The sequence below is a fragment of the Rhinolophus sinicus genome, chromosome 17, assembly GCF_057876585.1.
Source record: "Rhinolophus sinicus isolate RSI-liver-muscle chromosome 17, RSI-T2T, whole genome shotgun sequence".
In the NCBI taxonomy this organism is placed as follows: Eukaryota; Metazoa; Chordata; class Mammalia; order Chiroptera; family Rhinolophidae; genus Rhinolophus; species Rhinolophus sinicus.
Window position 1 is genome coordinate 39,008,548 of NC_142517.1, and position 25,681 is coordinate 39,034,228.

At 40.3% G+C, this 25,681-nt stretch overlaps 1 protein-coding gene across 1 annotated transcript in view; it reads right to left on the reverse strand.

The window, feature by feature from the left end:
• Positions 1-1,173: 1,173 nt before the first annotated feature.
• The window catches only part of NCEH1 (neutral cholesterol ester hydrolase 1), a 59,259-nt gene continuing 34,751 nt past the window's right edge, over positions 1,174-25,681 (reverse strand). The window contains exons 2-5 of the mRNA XM_019735037.3: positions 19,561-19,789; positions 17,618-17,687; positions 7,010-7,181; positions 1,174-4,812 (exon numbers count right to left, since the gene is read on the reverse strand). Coding sequence (XP_019590596.2) covers positions 4,195-4,812; positions 7,010-7,181; positions 17,618-17,687; positions 19,561-19,789 — 1,089 coding nt within the window. The 3' untranslated portion in view covers positions 1,174-4,194. The remainder of the gene's footprint in view (positions 4,813-7,009; positions 7,182-17,617; positions 17,688-19,560; positions 19,790-25,681) is intronic.

The following is a 25,681-nucleotide window of genomic DNA, read 5'->3' on the forward strand; positions in this document are numbered from 1 at the left end:
AAGTCCACTATGTGCTCTGTTCTAAATGCTGAGGAAACAGGAATGGACAAGACAAAGTCCCTGCCGTCATGGAGCTTACATTTAAGTAGGGCCAAAACATATAACAAGCCTGTAATCAAATAATGAATAAGAATTGCAAACAGAAAGCGATTTGGGAAATGGCAATGGTAAACACAGACATCAGATGGAGAGATCCTGGGGTGGGAAGAGGGGTGGGGATTGGAAGGGTTGGGTGCCTGTTTGGAGAAGGTGGAGCTGTCAATCTGACATGTCAACAATGAGCCAGTGGTCAAAAAATCTGGGGGAGGAGCTTCCAAACAGAAGACACAAAATGTCCCCAGCTTCTCTCTGGGTAATGGCACACAATGCTGGTGCTAAGTTACAGGGCTGAGCAAGCCACATATGCCTACTAGAAATCATATTTACATTTCCAGTCTCCGAGATTTGGGCAATGTGGCACTGATAACAATACCTCCCAGATGTTTCAATAGGGGATCCACTAGAAAATATGAGATGTTATAAAAAGGGGATGGGAGAGAATAAAAGAAAGAAAATCACAAGAGAAACAATATTAAAACAGTACATTTTAAATGCCCTAAAGGAGAATTGCTGGAACCAAAAGTGAACACCTCCAGGAAAACATAGCCACACAGCAGAGGTTTTACACACATTTAGAACCAATTTAGACCATTTAGAACCAATACAAACAACTAACTTTGGGGGAAAAAAAACTTTTGTAAATTCCTATGATATTGATATAAACTATGCATAGTAAACTCAAGTGTGAAATTATTATTAGATTTGCTTGTAATGACAGGGTCAACTTGAGAACTTTCCTTCAGTGAAATTGATATTTCTTTGGCTGAAGTAGGTAAAATCCAAATTCATTTGCACTATGATAGCCCTTCCTACTATGTATTGAAAGTCCCAATATTGTCCTGGGGCCTGCTTGGCTTTTATGAATATTCTAGCCAGTCCAAGTCCAGTACCCCCAATATGAATGGCATATACTGAAACGAATGTCATCAGGGAGGCCACTGAGTCACCTGTCAGTGATTAAAAGGCAACTGGAGGACTCCAGTGGGCAGGGGATTTGGGCAGAATTGTGGCTAGAGATCTGGGACATGGAAAGAAAGAGACAGATGGGAACCAGAAAATGAGACAAGAGGCATATTTCCAGATGGAGCCATTTTATTTCCAAACATGAGTCAAAGCAGATATATACTTTCCTCCTTCCACACTGGATTTTTATCTTATATAATAGATTTGCTGCTAAAATCCTTCATAAAATCTGCCTTTCCCCTTGCAATGGGAAATAAGCAAAAAGTCAAAGATTAAAAGGTCATGCATAAAATATTATATCCACCAAGATAATTATATAATAATCTTAAATTCTTCACAAATCAATGACAAATCATTAAGACTACACTTCACTATATTTTGCAGCACTTCAAGATTTTTTCTTCATATATTTATGTTCATATTTCACAAGCAATGGTATTACAAAAAGACTATCAACTTTTTCATAAAATAGGAAAACAAAACAAAGCCATGGCTTTTTATTTTTTATTTTTCATAAGAACAAACACTAAAAGAAAATGAACTTAACCCCAAACCAAAATACCTTCAACATAAACTCTGTAGGTTTCCCACAGGAGTTCTTAGCACTCAGATTTTGGTTAGTTTAACTTCTCCTTATCTAGTGGTTTTTGTGTATTATGATTCACAACTGTTATTCTTGCAAGGAGAATTTCAAGCAAGAAGACCTTCAAGCAAGGTCTGAGGTGGGATACAGTGCAAGTCATTAGACAAATTATTCACATGTATAAAAGCTTTAATGAAACTCAAGTATTTCATCAGAAATAGTGCTTGTCCCCTTCTCCCTTTCACTCGATTTTCATCTGAGAGAATTCTAGCGATCTGTAATCATTTATTATATATACATTACTATAGGATTTGGCTCACAATTCTGGGGGCAAGGGGATGTCATTTTAAGGAAGTCTGTGCGTATATTATAATTCCTTTGCTGTAATTAGAGGTAGATAACCTCTAAGATCCAAACATTGGTTCCTTCAAAGGGTGTCAAAAAGAATAGTATTAAATGAAGAGTAAGAACCAAAATCCATAGAGTAAAAACTAACATTCCAGTTTGTGAGAAAAAAAAATAAAAATTGATGGTGCATGTGTCTGTGTATATGGAATAAATGACCTGAAGAAAACCACTGGAGAAGAAGAGTCAATACAATTTGCCAGTCTGACAAAAATGGTTGAAATTTATAGTGGAAGAGATCAAGTAATTCAAATCTCATAGATCAAGTAATTCAAATCTCTGATTTTAGAGGACAAGGAAAAGAGGCCCAGAGGTGGTAAATGACTTGCCTGAGTACATTAGCACGCTAAGTTGTATGATTATTTTTATACTCACACAGGCACACACGCTGTTGTATTTATTTCTGTGTTGCACATAAAATGCTACTAGGTTATATAATAAATATAAAATAACCATGCACATCTTCATTTCTTATTCCATTGCCAGAAGTGAGACTTGCCCATCTTTCAAATGAGCGAAAGGTAGTACTTTCTCCCCACTGATAAATGTGTTGTATCATTACTTGGCTGGACTGCTGCCTTCTGCAGTCCCTGGAAATAGCATGGACTGGGGGAGAAGTAAGAATGGCAGGAAGGAGAGCAGAGGTCAACCCAGGTCAGAATTAGTTTCTTGTTGGGCCAAAGATGTTCCCACTGGCAGTGAAGGCGTTACATCAAGTCCAACGTGGGCTACTGGGACGTCTAGACTTGGTGGAAGGAGATAATGAGGGTGTAGGCACCGGATGCCAGTGTGCGAGTTGCCCTTTACCCAGAAGAATATATTCCTGGGACGGTACAGAGCAGAAATGACCAGTGTTTGTCTTGCCTAAGCTATAAATGATAAACTTAGATGACTTTATCAGCTGCAGTCAGAGTTTCTAATTATCTTAATTTGTATAAGCATATGAACATCAAAATATTTAGGCCCAATGTATAGTAGTATTAATAGCTATTTTACCTTTTCCCCATAAAATTACATGTGGATATAACTCTAAGGTCGTTTTTGAAAGCTTTAGATAGCTTAATTATTTTTAATATTCTTTACAGACCTTATCCTGAAAAATCTTAAGTCTAGTTCCATATATTAACATTAAATAACTTTAAAAAATAAACAATACATTATATATACCAAAATAGCCCCATTTTAAAGCCACGTAAGTGAGAAACTTGAATTTTCAAGAATAAAACTAGACCCTCTATAGGTATTTTTCGTAATTTTAAACTAATAACTTCTTTCCTGACTATGCCAAATATTTACACACTGCTCTTGGTAATCTATGTCAGAAGTATGCATTATGAAAACAATAGGTTGGTTCATCTGCCTGTCTTTACTTGTTCTATAATGGAAAATTGATTCTAAATTTAAATAAATTTGGTCCCAAAAGTTCTCCCCCAAGGAGACAGTATAACCACAAATCGATGTACAGATATCCAGTGCATGAAACCTTATGTTTTCTAATAAGAGTGGTAGAAGGTAACTTTCAAGTATCATCATAATCCAACTGGACTTATAGATAGCTATCTCATAAACTTAACACTCTAAAGGAAGAAAGTCATTTGAGAAACTTGTCCTTGCTAGAACACCTTTGCCGAAATTCCCATAGGAAACAAAACCATCCATCCACAAAGGACAGAGAGCACTCGGTACCCAGTTCTGAACCTAAAGTGCACACATTTAACTGAACAGTCCTCAGAACTCAAAGTAAACTCTGGCAAGTTGAAGAAGAGCCCACATTTTCTCAACTCATTAAAGGTCACTGTATTACCCACAGCTGGAAGACTTTCTTCTACAAAGACACACTTGACAGCAGGACCCACAGCTATTTCTAGCTCCTAGTCCTGTGTCCTGCAGTGGTGGGTATTTGTAGTAGTTTGGCTAAAACAAGAATAGAGAGACTGGCCCCACTTTGAGAACCAGATTTAGATGTTTTTGCACTTACGTTAGTCAAATGTATTTTAAAAAATTAAATTAGCACACAGCAGGGAATAGAGGTTCCATAACTCACGAGTAATTAGGGGGAAATTAGTCGACTAAAAAGTGCATGTCTTTCCCAAGCAAGTACAGGAGGTCAAGAGGGGCACAAGCATTCCAGAAATTTTACTCCTTTACAGGTTTTGATCCAGCCACTTGATGTAACTATTCCTAGTCCGGAGTCCCACTGAGAAGTTGGTGGGCCAGCTGGTGAAAATCATGCACCCGTGGAAGCCATCCTCAAAATGGTCGAGGGTCACCTTCACACCTGCACTCTCCAAACGCTTTGCATACATGATCCCATCGTCTCTTAGGACGTCGTGCTCACACGTCAGAATATAGGTCTTGGGGAGGTGCTGCAGGACTTCCTGGTCTGCGATGAGTGGGGCAGAACGGGCGTCCAGCAGCTGAGGTATCTCCCGGATGATCCTGGCATTGCCGGTGGTCTGCATGACAGGCTTGTAGTTCTTGGTGATGGATGTGGGCAAGAGGGACGTCCAGTTTAGACGGGCCCTGAGGGCAGCAGCCTCTTCCACATCAAGGGAAGTGTGGTTGTTAACTATCATTGCCTGGATAAAGTCATGGTTGCCTTTGAAGTAGTCTATCCAGTACTTGACCATCACGTACCGGGGCACGATGGGGATGTTCACATTTTGCTGATAGGAGGGTGTGTTAAAATCTAAAGCTTGAAGAACAGGATAAATTAAAGCTTGCAATTTGAGCTTGTTTTTCAGGCTGGCATCTTGACTAAACTGGAGGAGAAGAAGCAAACACATTAGTTCATTTTGCATGGCTCCTTTTAGAGAAAACACACCTTAAAAAGTAGCTTAATGCATTACTTTCAATTAATCAAAGGGACACAGTTATTACATTTCTACCAGGCATGGTATTAAGTAGTTTAAAAAATAAATAGTTCCCCATTACCACCACCACCACAACCGTAACAAGCTGCTGGATATTTACTAAGAAAGGCATGATGTTGGCAGCTCACAGTTTTGGCTAAACACTTCCGTGGTGCATCAGCTCTTAGGTCTTTAAACCCTCTTTAGCACTTTACTTGTACCTATCCTTTGGCACTTAGCACACCTTGTTGGGTAATATGGATGGACAATGTGTGAACCTTATTTAGTTTTGTATTCCATGCAATGCCCCAAAAAGGCAATGGTCTCCTGGAGAGAAAAAAAGTAGTCTGACTCTTCCAAAGGATACGTGTGGGAAATGCTAAATTAATAGATGATGGGACTCCAGAGTGTTTTAGAAGGACCTCCGGGTATCTCCTCTGACGAGCACTTGGTCTTCATGCTTGGGGAGAGAGTGAGAATGCAAATAGTGCCGGCAAAGTACCCTCCATTCTACTAAATGAACATGTGCACAGAGTGAAATCGATATGAGGAAAGGAATGGACCCCCCAACTCAGCAGATCTCAGTTCCCTCAGGCCTCCGTAAAATGTGAATACACTGCCTCATTTTGTAATTCTAGTGTCTAAAATGACACTAGAGGGATGTCCGCTGTCCTGGAGCTGACAGGCTTCTTTCATACAATGGGTTTGAGGAAGAAAGATGTAAGTTGTTTTGAAACGATTTACATTGGCTATAGATAAGGAGGGGGCAGGAAGAGGAAAAGCCAGGGAAGTTCTAGAACAGATGCAGAGTCCGTAAGGAAGAAGTATTGCTTACTTCTGTTAGGTAGAAGTTAGAAAATGGAGGAGGAGGAGGAGGGCTGGCAGTGAGGGGTCCAAAGTGCCTACAGAAAAAGCTTATAACTAGCTTTGATTAACTGCCTCCAGCCATGTATCTGTTTTTACAACATGACAAGAGGTGGTCTGGAGCAAGATAAGGATCTCAGAACTCCACCCATCTTAGGAGGTCACACTCTCCCATGGAAGAGCAGGCACCACCTTTTCCTGCCACATCAACATGTGACTCCCTCACCCCACCCAGCAAACTGTGTCTTCGGGACAAAGGGCCAGAAACCTATGCCTCTCTCTCCCCCCTCGGCTAGGCCCGTTCTCCCCCTGAGAACGTATCACTAAGAAGCCCTGCTTGCTGCTAATCAGCTTGCTGACCTTTGATTCTTCACTGCATTGGCAAAAAGAACCGAGCCTCCCACAACACTTCTGGATTGGCTGTGGGCAGCAGTCAGGAAAGTTCATGCGTAATAAGCAGGATGCAGTGGTGTGTACTGGTTGGTTATTATATTTTTTTAGCTAGCCACCTCGAATTTGATTCAAAGCTTTAACACGTTTGTTAAATGTGAGGAATGTGAGCAGTTTGTTGTTGGTTTTGGCTGAAGGCTCTGTGATTAACCGATTAACCTCTTACCTCTTCTTTCCACCCTCTGGCCTGCTGTAATTTATGACGTCTCAGAGTTTTTCTCTTGTCAACTCCATAAGAGGAAGAAAATGTATACTTACCTTTGAGTTTATACAGCTGCCCCAAAGTTTGTTTTCAAAGAATTTAACCAGGTAAAGCTCAGATTAACTTGTATTATTACATGTAAAGTGGCTGAACCATTTAATATTTTCTTTGATAGTAAAAACAAACAAACAAACAAAAACACGGGGAAACACTTTTTAATTTTCTAATCTAGCTCAAAGTTCTAAGGAAACAGCCTTAGCAATTAGAATTTGAGCAAAACTACCCTGTTTTGGAAGTCCAGCATGAAAAAGGAGCAGGGGATACTTATTTTCCACACAATTCTACGGGAGCCCTCTAAAATGCTAGCCCTCTTCTCACGTAGATTGTACTGAGGGCCTTTACAAGGACTCAGAGATGACACTTCTGTCAGTGACCCCTCTTCCTACTTCAAAACAATCTGAGAGCCCTCCAGGTTCAGGCATCTGAATAACCTGGCCACCTAGTGACCAGAACACCTAGCGGAGAGTGTGTTGGTCTTTTGGAAATTATCATGCACCTTCCTACCACCAGTACCTCAGAGCAGTCTGTTACCTGTTGGCTCAGGGCAGCAGCTAAATTCCCACCAGCACTGTCACCAGAAATGCCAATTCTGCCAGCGTCAACCGAATATTTCTGTAAGACTTCTGGCTGCAGGAAGTACTTCGTGGCACGTTCAACATCGTGAATTTGAGCAGGAAAATAAACGTTGGGAACTAGCCGGTATCTGTGAAGACAACATTTGTATTCATTTAAGGATTTCACCAAGTCTTTACAGGCCATTTAAAGTGTAAGGAGAACCTGATGATGCCAGAAATAAACAGGCAAGGAATTAAAATAAACCACTGATTTACTTGCAAATCAAATACTTGTCAAAACTTCAAAGTAAAAGGCAGGTGTCAATTATTAAGATCTGGATAGGACCACAGTAGATCTGGAATATTATTTCTGGAAGTCAGCGTTCCATTCACAATATATCTGGATTGGAAGGGGACTCGGCAGAAACGGCCACTTCATTGGTCTCATGTGTAATGAGTCCATAAGGTATGCTTTATGACTTACTTGGTAAATACAGTAACTGTATACTCTGAAGAGGTCACGCCAGCCTGACATTAAACCCAAGAATGCATTCACTCCCTGGAAGGCTGGAACTACAATGCCAGTTGTCAACCAGTAAAAAGGAAGCCAAGTCTGCCAAGATGGCACAAGGCAGGCCCTTTGAGACAGCTCTGGAGCTTGTCCTACTGCCCCCACTTTGCAAGATGAGAGACCCTTTGGGATCCTACTCTGTATATTTAGTAGAATTCATATTCCCTCAAGAATCCCAAAGAACCCTGGTTTTGTGAAATGCCCCGCTCCTAATATCACCTTACAAACCCATATTTTGGTAGTGCCAGCTCGGAAAGCCCTCTCAGTCTCCACCTTCCTGTCTTGCTTATTGCTCCTCAGTCATCCTTTAAGGTTTTGGCTTCCTCCAGGCATCTTTCCTTGATTATAACTCCACTTGCTTCTGGGGCTGGGCTAGCTACCATTCCTTGCTACGTCTTCTGCGTGCTGGGTTAGTTAAGTCATATTTAGGCCAGGAGCAGAAACCTCATTTTCAAAGCCATCTTATCTTGATCTTGTCTTGCTTCATCTCCTAGGGGCCTGTGAGGAGGGGGCCTGGGTATTGGAAGGCGACCTGGGGCCAGGGTGTGGAGCTGGAGGGCTGGGTCATGCCCTGAAATGCTTTGTCAACGAAAACCCCTGAAGCATTGAAGGGGGAACAGCCACATTTACCCCCTCCTACAAAACCCCTCTTTGCTCGGGGAGTTTATGATTTTTTCCCTCTGCTCTCGCCTGACCTCCCGCAGCTCAAACACGCCAAATCAATTTGAATAGACCAATCTTGCTCTCCCGCAACTCATTCCTCTGGCCGTGCCTAACAGGGTTATATTACTGTTCTTATTGTCTCATTTTAAAATGATTCCTTTATGTATTTCCTCTAAAGAGCCTGTTCTCTGATGTCAGGGACTGTTTTATTCATCATCGTGTTTCCAGTAGCTATCAAAGTGGCCAGGTACATAACCATCATCCAGGCAGTAAACCTTTTGAGTATTATTAATATACCTTCATTTTGCAAATGACGAAACTGAGGCACAGAAATGTTATTTGATTTGTAAAATAAGTCTAAAACAGATGAAAACAAGGCAGGATAGAAACTAATTACTTAACTAAAGCCTAATAATAGTTAAGAACTCCGGTCTTTCGATTTCCATTTTATAATTAGCATACTTAGCATCAGAAACTAATTTTTTCTAAGGTACTCTATGTAAGGCCATTTATTTCTCCTACCTAAAAATCCAGCTAGTTAATTAAATACCGTGGCATTCAGTGCAATTAGAATCAAATGGACAAGTAGTTGTCAAATACTTTGATAAGCAATAAATGTAGGTTTGTTCATTCAGGAATTACTATAATACATCTAAAAACTAAATGCAATACAAAATTCCCTTAGTGGTTGTCTTAGAACAGATGAAACAAGTTTTCTAATTTCTTTCTTATTTTTCCATCTGTAGTGATCAATTAATCATCCGAAATGTTTTTTCTTCGGTTCATTTTCACTGTCTAAAAGCCGCTGCTATAGTATTCCATTCTTAACAATGGGTGAAAGGAGTAGGATTACACCATTTTGTCCACTAGGGGGAGAAATCTCACATGATTCTATTTACCCCCCCATTCTGGGAGTAAGTCTCAATTTTTTAACTTCAGTATTACCAAACTGAATTCTTAATTCTTTCAATTAAATAAAAATACAACTGCACTTTATGAGTCACGTTGTGAAAATAAAGGCTATTTTGTTTCGGCAAGATTCCATATATCATGATAAACTGTTTTCCTGGTGGCCTGGGACGTCAAAATATTAATACATTCTACCTAATCACACATGAATTAAATTTTGAGATGTTGTTTCACAAAAGGTCTTAGTGACTTTGATTAAAAAGAAATTGGTAATCTAAAATACATGCTACTCCCTCAAATCTTATCAGTCAGTTATAACTGGCTAAGATAACAGAGTAAACAAGCTTACTTAACAACAAACAGGTTATGATGCAACAGTCTTCCTGCTGCCCTTAAAGATCTACCTCCCCAGCATTTGTTGAAGCTGGAAACATTCTCGAGCTTTAGTCAATAAGAAGGGACACTGTTTTCACAGACTGGAGAATAGAGTGAAACTGGATATTTCTGAGGTCACCTAGTGTAAGATGAGACTGCAAAGGAGCTTGAAATTGACCTGAGCAGTATAACAAAAGTTCCATAATATCTTCATAGACACAGAAAACTGAGGATCAGGAGGAAATTTATGAGAGGTATAGCCAAAGAAAGCATGCGTAAATATAGTTATCTGCTGCTTTTGTTCAAAGCTATGTTCCCGCAAAGTACTAAAAGAGCATCCTGCCTTTTTTTTAACTTAACAATTGTAGCTCTTGAGTAAAAGAACTTGATGAATTTGTGGCAAATACAGTCTCCAATTCTCCAACTCATTGCATGGATAATGACTCTCCAATGCCAACTTTTGCCTGTTTATTACTGTGCATGCCTCCTAGAAGAACAAAATTTAGTGTAGATTCAGGAATGAGGTTAAATCAATTTAATAAATCTATACATTCTATAAAAATTATCTTATTCCTGCTAGGTGAGGCTCCTCACCAAGTGCTCTACGGATGTGTTTTCACTCACATCTCAAAGCAAATCTGTGGGTTTAAGGATGAAAACATGAGGCTCAGGGAGGGAGTATAACTGGTCTACCACAACTAATGAGGGGCAAAGCTGTGATCTGAATTCACAATGTACTGTGAAACCCACATGTACCTCCCCTTTTAAAATATTCTCCTTCTTCAAAACTCACAGCCTTTTAAATGTGTGCATGTGTGTTTTCCTTACCTCACCAAAGTGGTAAGATCTCAAAACTGCAGATTTCTGGCATCCGAGAGCATCTCTCATGATTTCAATGGTTTTACAATATTCTCAAAACAAACCACCTAGTACAGTGCCTGGGCACATGGTGCATGCTGTGAATGAGAACGGGGTGCTATAATAATAAATCATAAATCCCTAACTGAGCAGGTGTTGGTGGGTAGTCATGTCCCAGGCATGTAACATCTTTAGTGAAAGGTTTTTAAGCAAGCCCTGTACATTGTTCTTGTGCATCTAGGCTAACACACCTTTGAAATGCCAGAAGTAATACCCTTCAAAGGTGTAACAAGCCTCAAGAGAGCACATAATCTTGTTAACTATCCTGTAACCCAACCCGACCCACCCTTGCTTTCTCTGAGCTCCATGCAATCTTTTGTAAATTCCCTCCGTAATTCCAAATGCACAAAAGAAACTGCAATCTGTCACTCTGGGCATTTGAGAGCTAGCTTCTTGGCAACTGTCATCCATTTTGGCTCAAATAAATTCTTATAAAAATCCTTCTACAGGTTTGGACATTTCTTAGGCTGATGATCTTTAATAACATACTTTTCTTTCCACCAAACAAAATTGTAAATATTTATTTTATACCTTTTACATATAAAATATATGTCATATAACACTATCTGCAGTGAGAAAAGTAATGAGCCATATGGCATTAAAAACATAAAAAAAGGAATTGTTCCTAACCCACGTACTCTTCAGGCACACCTCCAACGAATCCACTTCCTGTACCTATGCATAGCTCAGAGTTTCTCAACTCTGTGCACACTGTAGGATAATCCTGGGTGCTTTAAAACAACACTGACGTTTGAGCCCCTCTACAAAACATTCCAATTCATTTCATCTTGACATGAGCCCCACATGTCTCTATTTAAAGAAAAATTCCCCCAAGTAATTCTAATCTGCAGCCAAAGTTCAAAAATATTACTGAGTCCAGCTATATTGTCATTCTTTTCTAAACATATCTCCCTGTTCCTGTACCGAATATATTGGTCCCTCTCCTCATCCTCTATATCCTTCCCCCAGCAACTGCTCATCAAATGTTCCTATCCTTTAAGTCCCATTTCAAATGCCACTTCTTCCATGAAACCTTCTGAAAGCCCAGGCAAAAGAAACTCTCCTTCCTTGCAACCCTCAAAGTCTTTCTGACAATAGGTCATACCACACACACCTCAACTTCCTCTAGAAGTGGACGGAAAGTCCCAATTCTGCACTAAAGAGTTTGATGAATACCTCCCTGAAATAAGCAGCAGCATGTCTATGATCTGTTACTTTATAAGCTGCTTTATTAACAGGGCGATGGAGCAATGCTTGGAAAGACTGACAAACTGCTCTTTAAGTCACAGGCAGGTACTGTACGCAGCCCGGAGTTGAGAGGAAATGTGAGTTGTTCCAATTCTGTGGAAGTCAAAGCTCTGCATGTCACTAGTGCTCTAGTGATATTGTAAAGGACATTCTCCCTCAAAATAACCTAACCTGGAAACACTGTGTACAGTCTTCTGCTGTGGAGAAGGACACTGAGTTCTCTCCACGTAGCGCCAGTTAGGTGAAATGTACATGTGATATTCTGGAATGAAAGTATACTCTTGTTTGATGCAGCAGGAATGAGATAAAATCTTATCCCCTTTTTTTTTTTTCCTTTCCACCATCTCCCAAAAGGAGCATACTACATTCACCTTGAGAATACAAAAAGGTTAATATTCTCCTCAGTCAGAGAGAACCCGTACCTTCAGTAGCGGTTATCTTAAACAAATCGATAGTTACATTCACATAGTGCTCTCTGTTCGTGGGAGACATCTCCAGAGGAGGAATCTACTTATTCCTCTAACAGCTAGATGCTTCATTTCCATTAAAAGAACGCACAGTAAAACTGCACAAAAGTGGAAGGATTGTGAATGGACAGTTGTTTCTCTTTTTGTTCTTAAACTGTGGTTTGTGCATACAGGTTGAGGAATGGTCTTCTTTTCTTGTTCTGCTCTCAAGATTGGCCCCTTGAGATAGCTTTGAATACCAGACCTTCAGCAAGGGAGAGCTGACATTAGCAAGGGCTTGGCTAACTGAGTAAGAATAACATTCAAAAGAACTGACATGTCAGGCTGCTTCACCTGATTTGCTCGATCAAATCCTATGTGATTGAGCCTAGAATTGTGAGCCCATCCAAGGATGGGATTCTCTGACTCTGTTCACCAGTTAAGACTCTGTATCTCCATACACAGCAGAGAGGTCCCCGACTCTGTTTATCTAAACTGCCTCCTCCCATTCAGATGGGAACCCCGCCTTTAACCTCAAGGGTAAATAGAGAGCCAGAGCACTCTCCCTGGTGGCTACCGAAGCCCAGGGAGGCTTGGTGCCCTGTCCTGGCCTCCTTTCTCCGTGTCACTTCAGAAGCTAAACATAGCTCGGTAGGGTTCAGGCATGGGTAGAATTAGGCTTCACAACCACCCCGTAATTTACAGTCATGGGTGTTCTGTTACTGCAGCACAGGCTTTTTGTAAAGCTCCAGTTTTCCCCCCAGAAATTGCAAAAGGCCTAAAGCACAAGAGAGAAACCAGTGGATTTTTGTTAGTAGAAACTGGAACCAACAAGACATTCGTTAAACATGTCGGAAAAAGAGATCCATATTAAATTAATGAGAGTGAAGAAAATAAAACAACCTACTTCTCAAGAGAAGCCACAATATTCTCTTCCTGTAGTACTGAATTATTTGTCATACTGGCCTTTCTTTGGCTTTGCTAAGGTTGGCCTGGACTGAATAAAAGGAAAGTTTTGAGCAAATCTTCCCTTTCGTATAGGGGAACCCTTAGGAATGTGGTCTGCTCACCTTCCAGGGCTGCCCAGGTTGGGGGGATGTGTGAGGATTTCTCTGCTCAGGACTAGGCAGGTAAAGGAGCAGAGGGAAAGTCACAGCTAGGTCACTGTCACTCTGTGTTTTTCAGAGTCTCTTATTTGTACAACTAGTTATCAAGATGTGTGTTGTATGGTACCCCTAAAAGCACGGTGATTTTTCAGCTTCTACTCATCTAACTTTGTGGAAGGAAAAAAAGAGAGAAAAAAAACAAAACCAGAGGCATAAGTGTCCCATTGCTTATAATTCTTAGTAGCAAACTCAGGTAAGGACTACAGCTTCTTTTCTGTCTACATTAGCAACATTCTGCTTTACAGCCCTGTAAAAAGTTTGAAGTTCCCGTGCATAGCACCACCTGACATTCGATGGAATGGGAATGAATCTCCATCTTCATACAATGGACAGTTTATGTGTGTAATACGATTTAATCAAAAGCAAAACACAGCTTGAAAGTTTCCCACACCCAAGAAAGCAACATAAATCCTTTTAGAACTTAAGAAAACTTATAGAATTAAATAGAATTTAAATAATATTCAACAAGCCTACTTTGTTATTATCTTGCAGTTTATCTTTTAAAAACGAAATCAAATCTTCCTTTTCCCTTATGTCTTATGGTTCTAGCTTTGTGTCTTATTATATAAACTACAGATTAAAAGGTACCAGGCTATAGCTAAACTGCACTGGACTTTATGAAAATAAGTTTATGAATATAAAATAGGACCTTCCTAGATTATATACATGAGGATACAGCTATGTATCATGGGTATAATAAGATAAACTTCTTTCATTTATTTAACAAATAATTATTAGGCAATTAATATGTAAAATAGCACCGTGTTGTAGAAGCTACTGAGTAGAAGGCATGGCCTATTTCTTTTACCCTGAGGTGGCTGGGTCTGACCCCAGAGCCTTGAACCAGTACCAGTAACATGATCTGAGGAGTCCCAACTCCTGGTGCTTGCTTCATGTGAGGTGATTCCATTACCAGGGCTGCCCTCAACCCTTGCCTACCAGTTTCCTCAGATAACCCTTCCCGAGGCTACGCCCCACATGAAGCAAAGCTGACACCACTGGCCACTCCTGTGGGCCTCGAGGATAAGGGGTAGCTGTGTCCAGACAGCCTCTCTGCTAGGAGAAGGTGGTATTCCAGCAGAACCAAGAGCCCACCATCCTCCTGAAGACTTTCAGGATCATCTACCCTTATTTCTTATTTTCATTAGTCATTGCCAGAAGTCTATGTCCCTCCATCTGTCTTCTCCCATGTTTTATCCCCTTAATGCTTTCTGCTTCCTCCCCTTCCTCCCAAACCCTCTCATTACGCCACATGGGACCTGCATGACCAACTCACATTGTCTAACTATGGTCTGCTCATCCTAAGGAGCTCAATTCAAATATCACATTCTTTAAGACACCTTTTCTCATCCTTCAAATAAGGTAAAATCTTAGCTATTACGTGCCTCCATTACTACTTACCCTTCTATTTTACATCACTTAACATGACTTGTTCAAAAGTCCATTTTCTCACCTAGACTGTAAACTCCTTGTGGGTAGGAATTATGTCTGTCCTACATTGTTATATCACCAGAATTTAACATACTAACTGGCACATAACAGGAATTCAACAGATATTTATGGAGTAAAATGAAGAGGAAAGAGATGAGCAGTGAGAATAAATATATTCCTAGGTTAGATCTCTGAACATACTTTCCAGGAGAAACACCATGATCATTTGATGCTGGCTATGCCTCAACTAGAGCATAGGTTATGTGGCCCTATGTGAGCCAGCTGACCTGCATCCTGAGCATCTGAGCTCATTATTTCCGCAAAGAGAAGTGCTGTGAGTTCCTAGCACCTGCTGATAAATACTTTTGTAAGTTGGACCTTTCAACCTATGGGTGAGAGTACTAATACTCCAGAATTGTCCAGTACTTTGGGTATCTGAAGCCCTTTTATCTCAATGGTCCAAACTGATTCTCCTGACAACTCTGTAAAATTATTAGCCCAACTGAAGGTATACATATTGACCTAGCGTACATGTTCTAAGCCTTGTACTGGGTGATGGGGACCCAAAGGAAAGCAGACATGATTTCTGTTCCCAGTAGCTCATGTTCTAGACACACAGGAAGGAGTCCTAGCCCCATTTTGCACATGCAGGTAAATGACTTGCCTGAGGTCACACAGTCATGAGTAAGGGCACTTGCCTGCTGCTGTGAGGTCTCCTAGTTGATAAACTTCTGGATGCTACATTGTACCGATGAGGCACAATGGAAAGTTAAGATAAAAACAGTGCTATGTTTTAGTTCTTTTTAAAAGTCTTAAAAACATCTCATCCATCCTTGTGTATTTTATGATAAGTCTAAGAATACCTGTTTCACTTGAGATGGATGCTGACAGATGGAGAAGGGCTGTAGAAAGAGCTTAGCAAGTTGCCAAATGCTTATATTGAAGCCCTGGAGGGTGAGGCCTGTGTGGAGAAGACTCATGGCACCAAGTAAAGTAGGCCCAACTCCCCTCCTTTCCGCAGGCCTTTGAGGAGCTAGAGCTACACAGGAAACCACTGAAGGGGCCCTGAGCCTGGTTCCCCAGCACCGAGCTGTGGGGCCTTGCTCCATATAATGGGGCTCAGTTGCTTAAACAGCCCCTGCTTTCCTCTGGTCAACTGCCCAGCCCCAGTGACATAATCATTTACTTGAAGGTTCCTGCATTTCAGAACTTCCTGAGGGCTCTTGAGTGATCTGGGAGGCCTTCCTGAGAGGAATGGGAGCTGCCCAGAGCTATCAGTAGCCAAATCCACTGAGGAAACAGTCACAACCCACTCTGTGTGACTCTAAAGCTGCTGTTCCCAGGGTCAGAGCTGCCTAAATGACTCAGGAGACCAGCCCTGCTAAGGGACTGCAGAAGATAGGATTCTCTTAGGTCTCAGATCTGGATTGGGGGCAGGGAGGAGAGGAGTCATGAGTGGGAGACCAGCTAGCAGAGGGAGGGGGAGGGAGGGAGAGAGCTGGATAAGCTCAGGGCATGGGAAGGGGTTGCTATAGCTATGAACCCGTCACTTAGCAGAATCAGCTTCCTTCAATACTGGCTTGATACTGGGTCAAAACATTTTAGGGGCCTCGGGAGTGACTTGACCTGGCTGAATTCCCCACTCCATCAGCGAGACTATCTAGCTACATGACCTCATACAGGTTACTTCACTTGTTGGGCCTCAATTTCCTCATCTATGGGGGAAATAACAAAATATTTATCTTGGATGATTTTCATGAGAATTAAGCAAGACTCTTTATTCATTCATGCCACAAGAATTTATAGAATGCCCACTATCTGCCAGCAACGTCTCCAGGCACAATGACCAGCAATGAGAAAAAGAGACAAAAGTCCCTAAAATATCTGCCTTCATGATATATGCATTGTCTATTTCCACCCAGTACAATAAATACAGAATAAGTGGAACATATGGTCTGTCAAATGCTGATGACAGTTTTGGAGGAAAATAAAGCAGAGGAGAAGGGGGTTGCAGTTTTAAATAGTGGTGTCAATAAATGCGTGGCTGCAAGGAGGATATTTGAACAAAGGTGTGAAAGACGAGAGACAATACAACAGCACTTGCCCAATGGCTGCCAAAGAAAAGGGCCCTTGGTTTTTGTATTGTTACTATCACTACAATTGTTTTTAAGTATCAATCACATTCTTCTTACTTTCTCGAAAAGATGCCTAATACAGAATTAGTAGAAACAACTCAAAACATCGATTTTAATACAAGTACTAATGGGGATTAGTAATAACTACATCAACTAAGATTTGTTGAACACATTACTATATTTGCAAGGTCTGAGTTACAGAACCTGACTCCAGGAGAAAAATTTTTCCAATTCTTGGTTGTAGGAGAGATTTTCTTAAAGTGCTGTTTGGTTTTTAGTTTAAAAAAAAAGCCATGATCAAATGTAGGTGCTATAGATAACTGATTGTATATTTCTCTCAATTTCAGTTACTTCCTTTTCCAGAAGTTTCCAAAACTAAAATCAAAAGATAATCTGAGGCATTCTAACACTAGTTCAAGAAATTCTAAGTTATGTCAGAAATCATTTTGTGTAACCTGGGGAAAATCACCCAACCTTTCTGGATCTTTATTTTATACTTTATTTTATGACTTGTAAAATAAAGAGCCTAGATGGTTATAAAAACATTGTTTTTATGACTAATGTTAATTACTTAACCTTTAGGGGAAAATTACTTAACCTTTAGAGGAAAATCACCTAACCTTTCTGGATCTTTATTTTATACTTTATTTTATGACTTGTAAAATAAAGAGCCTAGATGGAAAAAAAAACACATTTTTTTAATAACTAATGTTAATTACTTACTCAATGGAGACAATGACAGCATTCAATTCCTCAGCCATTGCTGTACACAGCTCATCATAATATTTGATTTCTACAAGAAACAAAGGGATATCACTATTAAACAAGTTATTTCATACTGTCCATTCTTAAATTCTGCCAATGGTGGATTGCTTTTAGATTTGGAAATAAGTTATTAATAGCAAAAATAATAAAAAGCAAATGTGAACATATGTCTCAGTAATAGAGTTACACGTACAAATGCAGCATTTAAATTAGGTTTCTGTTAAAATGCAATTACTATAAAATAACAGGCAATCCACATTAGATTACCTTTGAACTAACTAAACAGTTATTTCTAATGGACTATATGAAATGCATCAAATTAATTCTGATTTTGTAGCTCTTCAAATGTATGCCTTTCCAAAAATCACAGCAGAAAAGCAGTTTCCTCCTTAGAGCCACAAAAATTTTCTGTTTTAACACCCTCATTTGCTGCAATTCAGGAAAGTCACCAATTTGAAGAATACGGTATTTTGCTTAGAAAGAGGATCCAAAGGTTTGCAGTGAAACAAGCAATTTTGATATGTAAAAAATTAATCCCTCGGCTATTCTTTCAATAAATTAAGAGAGGATTGTGTCATCAGAAAGTTAAATATTACCTAATTCCTGGGCTTTCCAAGGCAGTCTTAGAGCCAGAAGTTTAAAAACTACACAACAGTCTACTTACCTCCCTCAGCCTGAGCTCTTTCTCTGGCAAGAGTGATCAGTCAAAATTATGTCAAAACAGCCAGGTTGACTCTCATAATCTATACCATTCCCAGAATTTACACTTTCTGCCCTCCAGTGTGTCTCACCTGGCAAGTGTCCAATACTAGAGACTCATTCTTTTCTGGGGCAGGGACTCTACCTTATTCATTTTTATATCCCCATCACCTAGCACACATTACGGTGACCCGAGCTCGTGGCTTGCACACAACTGTCTTTGTACTGGAAGTCCCGCACCCCAGGAAACCTCTCGGTTCTAAGCAAACCCACATCCTCAATAACCATCTGTTGAAAATGTGAATGAATCCACGAATAAAAGAATAAATGATGAATGTGGAGTTAAATGAAATGGGATTACTAGAAAAAGCAATACTTTTGGCTTTTGCTTCATTAAAAAAAATGTTACTCAAAAACAAAGTAGAAAAAGTTGCCATTGTCTTTAAATTTAGGGGATGCCAACGCTCCGGGACGAAGATGAGGAAGTAGGTCCACAGTAAGGACAGGCAGAGATAAGGCCCTCACTTCCTCCTTGGCTCGGCGCACTTTTGCCGGGGTGCTCCACTTGGCAGCTTGCCACTTTGAACCTGTTCTGCTCATGAAAGTAATGCAAAGCTGAAGAGAATATCCTTGAACTTTTTCCCTTTTCATTGAAAGGTTGTTTCCTTTTAATGGTAGCATACTTTTATATTTTCAGCCTTGGTTTCATAAGCAAAGGAAATGTTGATAAATTAACATGAGTATTCAGAAATACTTGTTCTCTTTCATAGAAAGGTGTCTTCAAAACACAAGGTAGCACAAGAGCTACAGATAATCCCCTCGTCTTATGCCCCAGTGAAACTGCACCTTGTTTTGGTACAGAAAGCTATTGTGAGTACTTCACAGGAAGTTAGTTGGTCTATGATTTAGGTCACAGGAAGTATTTTCAAAACAGTTTACCTTAATGAACAAACAAATAACCCAACAAATAGGTAAAAACCTTTATGTAGGGTGTAAATACATAACCAGGACACCTTCGAGCATGAAAAGGGGACACTGATAATAATTTTGCTGGGACAATCGGGGTACCTAGGACTGTCCAGAAGAAGCACGTCGAAAGGTCCCCCTCTCCTCATGCAATCGGGAAGTCAAATTCAGTTGCACACACATCTCTCCCGGGGCCAACCACAGCCCCAAACAACCCGAAGGTGACCAGGACATACTTGCGCTTCCCAGGGCCCAGCCTCCTCCGTGGATATAAACCACACTGCGTTTCAGTGGTTCTTCTGGCTTTGGAGGGCCTTCAAACACTCTGACTTCCACACCATCAAAGTCAGTGTCGGTCACCTTCACCTGAGCAGAGGACCAGGCGCTTTTCTTGCCGAAACAAAGGATGATAAAATTCAGTGCGAGCAGATGATGGCTCAGGCCCAGGTAGTGGATCAGGTTACTCTGCAGCGTGAGGGAGGGAAGAATGAGGGGAGCGCCTGTGAACTTTGTCACCACCAGAGCCACACTCACCAACTCTTACTCACTGAATTCTTATGAGCAACTGCTACTGCAGTTGAGGACTCACTGACCACTTCTTTTTTTTCTCTTTTTTTTTAAATTAAAATGTATTGGGGTGACAATGGTTAATAAAGTTAAACAGATTTCAAGTGTACAATTCTGTAATACATCATCTACATATCACATTGTGTGTTCACCACCCAGAGTCAGTTCTCCTTCCATCACCATATATTTGATCCCGTTTACCCTCATCTACCACCCACCTCCCCCCTCACCCTCCAGTAACCACTAAACTATTGTTTGTTTCTATGAGTTTTTGTTTCTTTGTTTCTATGAGTGTTTGTTTCTATGAGTTTTTGTTTCTTTGTTTGTCTTATTCCTTTGTTGCTTTCAGTTTTATATCCCACACATCAGTGAAATCATATGGTTCTCAACTTTTTCTGCCTGACTTGTTTTGCTTAGCACGATAATCTCAAGATCCATCCATTTTGTTGCAAATGGCACTAGCTCATCTTTTCTTATGGCAGAGTAGCATTCCTGACCACTTTTAATACAATAACAACTTGTATTTATCTATTGCTTTTAGAGCTTACAAAATATGTTCATGCATTAGATCCCCTTTGATTTTCACATCAGCTCTGAGAGGGAAACGGAGCAGGTATCATTAGTCTCATCTTATCTAGAAGGCTTAGAAATTAAACAAACGTGCCCATTTAGCTGCATAAGTGGCAGATCTGGGACTGAAACCTCGACCTTGCAAATTCCAGGTTTTAGTCCTTTTTTCCCCTTAGATCAGCACATCACAGTTCCAATAACATAGTAGGAGTAGAAGAAGAATACTTAATTTAAATGCAAATAAAAGAAAGGAAAGTTTTATATTTACTGTAAGTATTTTTAAAGCGTAGTTAAGCTTATATGTTTAAGTGTGTCTGGTTGTGTTGAGATTATGAGGAAGGTTGTTTTGGGACTGTGAGAAGGAAGGAGCACAGTGAACTACAGCCCTGGCATTCAGAAGCAGAACAACTCAAACATAACTAGGAGCTTTTCAGAAATGTGCAAGGAACATACGGCCTACCATCTCTTTCCCTTTGAGCCCTGAGGGCACTGAGCTCAGCATTGAATGTTCACAGAAACTTATTTGGTTGGAGAAACAGCATAGAGAGAAGAGACCTAAGTCATCCACTCAGGAAAGAGCCTGTGGAGTGTAGTCCCCTCTTTTCACTTCTTATACAAGCTCTTCCTGTTGCGTACGCATATAAAACTGACCTCCCTGCAAGACTTAATGGCTGTGTTTCAAAGCTGGAGATTTGGAAGCTGTCAGGAAGCCAGTGAGGAGTCAAACTAAAGAGGCCTTGAAGTGTCAAAGAGTGATTGGAAAGTTTACTGGCACAGGTGTCTCAGTTTAGATACTGTATCTTCTAATGGCTCTCAAACCTCAGGCAGGGGAACCGAGGACAGTAAGTGCCCTTCTATAGAATATGAAACAGAGCAGTGATGATTAGTGAAACATTTAATGCCATCATAAGATCAAGGAAACAATGTTACTAGCAGAAGTCAAGACTGTATCAAGTCTGCAATCTACCATAACATAGCTTTCCAGCAGTGTGCATGAAACACTGGTACGCCTTGAAGAGGGAATGGTTGTCCTGTTATACAAATCTCCTTAGCCCCTGGGCAGCCAAGCTCCTAGTTCTTTTATCCCCGTGTCCCATATAAATACTGTCGTTGTGTACATATACCCTGCCATGAAAAGAGTTGGGAAGCACTGAATTATCAAACCATTAGCCAGCGTTTGAGAAAAACAAACAAACAAAAGGCAAAAATACCTAGAACAGTACCTGGCCCATACTAGGCCTTATATGAGGTGGTTATTGTTATTATTACAGCTCAGGTACATGAGGATATGTGAGCCCAGTGACAGGTAATCCAATGTTTCTACCAATGCTGAGACTACATTTTTCCCATTACATATATTTATCATTAGGACCACATTGATTACCAAGTTCTGAAATTATGATATGTTAAACAGATATAAATAATTATCTCTAAAAAGGTCACGCGTATGCTTATGTCAGAGAGAGTGGAGGAGGCTGGGGAAAAGTCATAGTACACTGATATCCCATACACATAAATAAGTTAGCATGTGGTCAACTTTCAACTCGAACCAACCACATTAAATACTTAGAGCATCTATTGTAATTCACTACCTGCCTCATTTCCCATATTCAAAGGTTTGCATTCTACATCAGTGGTTCTTCACCTTTTGCAGTGATGGTCATTTCATCCTGACAGTTTTTTTTGATTCTCCTCTGGAAATCCTGCTCTACTCCTTCCTAATACAGGAAAAAAAAAAAAAAAATGTTTTCATGGAACATTTACCTGCATGAAAATTTGTGGTCATATTTTTAAAACATCATAAAGTTTGCGTGTGCTTTTAAATGCAGATTTAATTTTCTTTGCTGGCAAGCAAATGATATGACTTGCACTTAAGACCACTGAGCAAATCCCCTGAGATTCACTAATGCAGAACTCCTGTGCTACAGAAAAACCTCCATGTTTGTGGCAAGAGACTACCAACGGTCACATAACTATAATTCAACAAGTATTAATTAGTCACCTACGATATGTAAAGACCCTATCACATGTTAGAAGAATACAAAGGTGGGTAAAAGATGGACCGAGAACTTAAGTAGGTAAGAATTTGTCTTGTCTGATTCCCTCCATTTCCCCAAGTTTTCATCTCTCCTTAAGCTTTCACAGTTTTCTGCACTTTCTCTGAGACTTTCATTTTTAAGGGAAATAATCTGATTTTAAAGCATTGATTCAGATTAAAAAAAAATTTTTTTTAAGTTGCAGACCAAACAAAACACATCTGCAGGCCAAATCTGGACTAAGGGCCACCAGTTGCAACTTCTGATGTAGAGAAAGATCCAGTCTGACTGAAACAGCAGCAGGAAAACTGGTGGCAGATTAAATGCTCTTAAGTATAGATCTTCATCAAGGGTGAAACAACAAAGATTTTAGGACACTTTTTTTGTATGAGACTATACTTCGGGAAGAATTGTATAGCTGAAGTGTATACAATAGATTGGTAAGAGAAGAGATTGGCAGCAAGGGCAACAGCTATAAGAATTTGGCAGTTGTCTGCAGGAGAGAAAACAGAGGTCTGCCCCAGGAGAACAGGTGAGGGAACATATCAGAAAATCTGTGAGACAGAGTTGATGAGCGTTGGCAACTGCTCACAGAGTGGAGGGAGGCAGGCTGGTGGGACAGAGAGAAGGAATTCAAAGATACTGGAGGGTCTTCACCTGGGGTATGAGGAAGAGAGAACACAGGCAGAAGATCAATCAGGGAAATTTTAGAATTATTCCATGTAAGGCCAATGGAACATCTATTAGGCTGGTGTAAAAGTAATTGCAGTTTAAAAGGTTAAAAATAATTGCAAAAATCGCAGTTACTTTTGCACCAACCTAATAGGTAGATAGGTCTGAAACGCAGATCACAAATACAGTGTCAGAGATTCAAGGACGTCAGGCCCGAAAAATGATCTCAGAAGTAACTGTTAACTCAAACAACAGTTAAACTCAGCAGTGGTAGCAAAGAGACAGACACATGTTGTCAAGGAAACAGATCATGGAAGAAACATTCTTTGACAGGCAAGAAAGAAGACTCTAGATGGACAAATATATACAGTAGCAAAAGGAAAACTAAGAGTAAATCATAGTACTAAAATAAATTTAAAAGATTTTTTTTAAAAAACTGACAATTTGGCAATTTAAGGAAGCTTTAGGACTGAAAAATGACCATCAGCATAACTAGGATGGCATCACTAGTAGCCAAAAGAAGTTTTAGGTGCATCATGAAGGCATAATCCAATTATTTCAATATCCTCATCATTGTCTTTACTTTGTGCAAGATAGTCTAATTCTGGGTGAGCCCGTTGGATCAGTTGGTTAGAGCACAGTCTCCTAACACCAAGGTTACCGATTTGATTCCCACATGGGCCAGTGGGCTGTGCCCTCCACAACTAGATTGAAAACAACCATTTGACTTGGAGTTGATGGGTCCTGGAAAAATAATGTTCCTGTGGGGACAGAGCCCCAAAGTGCAGTTTGCAGGCTCTCGGCCTCACATGGAAAGGTGCTGGCTCAGGTAGTAAATGGCCATCAACTGTGATTAGATGGCCATCAGCTGTGGCTAGTTGGCTGTTAGCTGTAACCAGTGAGCTATTGGCCACTAATATAACTGCTGGGGCTACGCTAGCAGGAAAATGGGGGCTAGCAAGATGGTGGCTGAGCCTGCTAGCGGCGCAGTGAGGGTTGCGAACGGTGTGGCTCCTGTTTCCTGTGTCTCCAACCCAGCCACCAGTGAGAATATAGTAGTATGACTCCCCTATCTATGGCTCCGTGGGTGTTCCTTTTTGGGCTCACCATATGCTGTGTTCTTATGTGGGGAGCAGGAGCAGAGACCCCGCAGGCCGCCCCGCACAACAGTTCCCCAATATTCCCCCCCCAAAAAAAAGATAGCCTTGTTCTGCATTTTGACTATTGCTCCCTTAAGAGACTTAGTGGCTGTGTCAACTTTTTGTCAAGATTTTCTCTTGCCTCCCATTCCAACCTGCTGAGAATTCATCCCTGTGTTTATGGTTGCTCAGGCCAAGTGGTAAAGGCTAGGTGACACTCAGGATTATAGCATCGTATCAGTCTTCCTGTATCAATATGCACATGGCTTTGAATCTCATTTCTACTACTTCCTGTTGTATGCCTTAGTTAATGTTCTTATGGCTTAATTTCCTTGTCTGTAAAATGGAAATAACAGTACCCAACTCAGAGATGTTCTGAAGATGAAATGAGTTAACATATGGAAGGCACTTAGAACAGTGCCTGGCACATTTTAAACACCATATAACTGTTTATTATTATGATCATCAATGAATAACTGATATTATAAAAGTGTTACTTCAGTTTTTATCCCACAGAACAAACTTGACAATATTTATATCTAGTAAGTTAATGAAGACTAACCATAGTATTTAGGGAACATTTGCTTAATTTATTAAAATTTACAAATTAAACGTTTAGAACAACTTGACTTGGTTTTGACCATCAGTAACTTTTAACCTAACTTATAATTTATGCTTAACTTATTGTAAGATCCCAGGATATCTTCTAGTGAATCTGAGATATAAAGTTCTTCAAAAACTCTACATGATTTTTTTTTAGTACTCTTTGTAATAAATGTACATCATTTAGAACTTGCAGAAGGAGACTGGTGCTACAAATGTCAAAAATTAGCATCAGAATCTTAAAGAAATTACGAGTGACTTGGAAAGGAAAATTGGATTTACAGGCTCAGACAGAGATTGGGGGTGGGAGGTGTAAAGAGTTGGCCAAGAAGCAACTGGAATGGCCATTCTCCAGAGAAGAGGCCTGGAGGCAAGCCTGAGTTACCAGCCCAGGAAAAAGAAAAATAAAAAAGGCATAAATGTCCTCCAAATGTGAAAGACAGGGCGATTGTGACACAGACATGGGTTAATTCCCATCCAACCTCATTCTTGGAGGTTAAATGGAGCTAATGTGACATTTCTCCAAATGTTACACAATTCAGCCAGTTGACCAATGCACCACCTCTGAGAATGAATAAAAGATTAAATGAATTTCCCCACCACTGAAAAGAAACGGCCTGCGAAGCTGGAAAGGTAATGTAGCAGTCAGCGCCTAGGCCTGTCTCTTACCAACTTTATGGTTTATGCAAAGTTCCGACATCATTCTGAGCCTCTGTTTTCCTCCATGTGTTAACAAAAACAAATCTCATCTCGTTCCATTGAGTTATTGT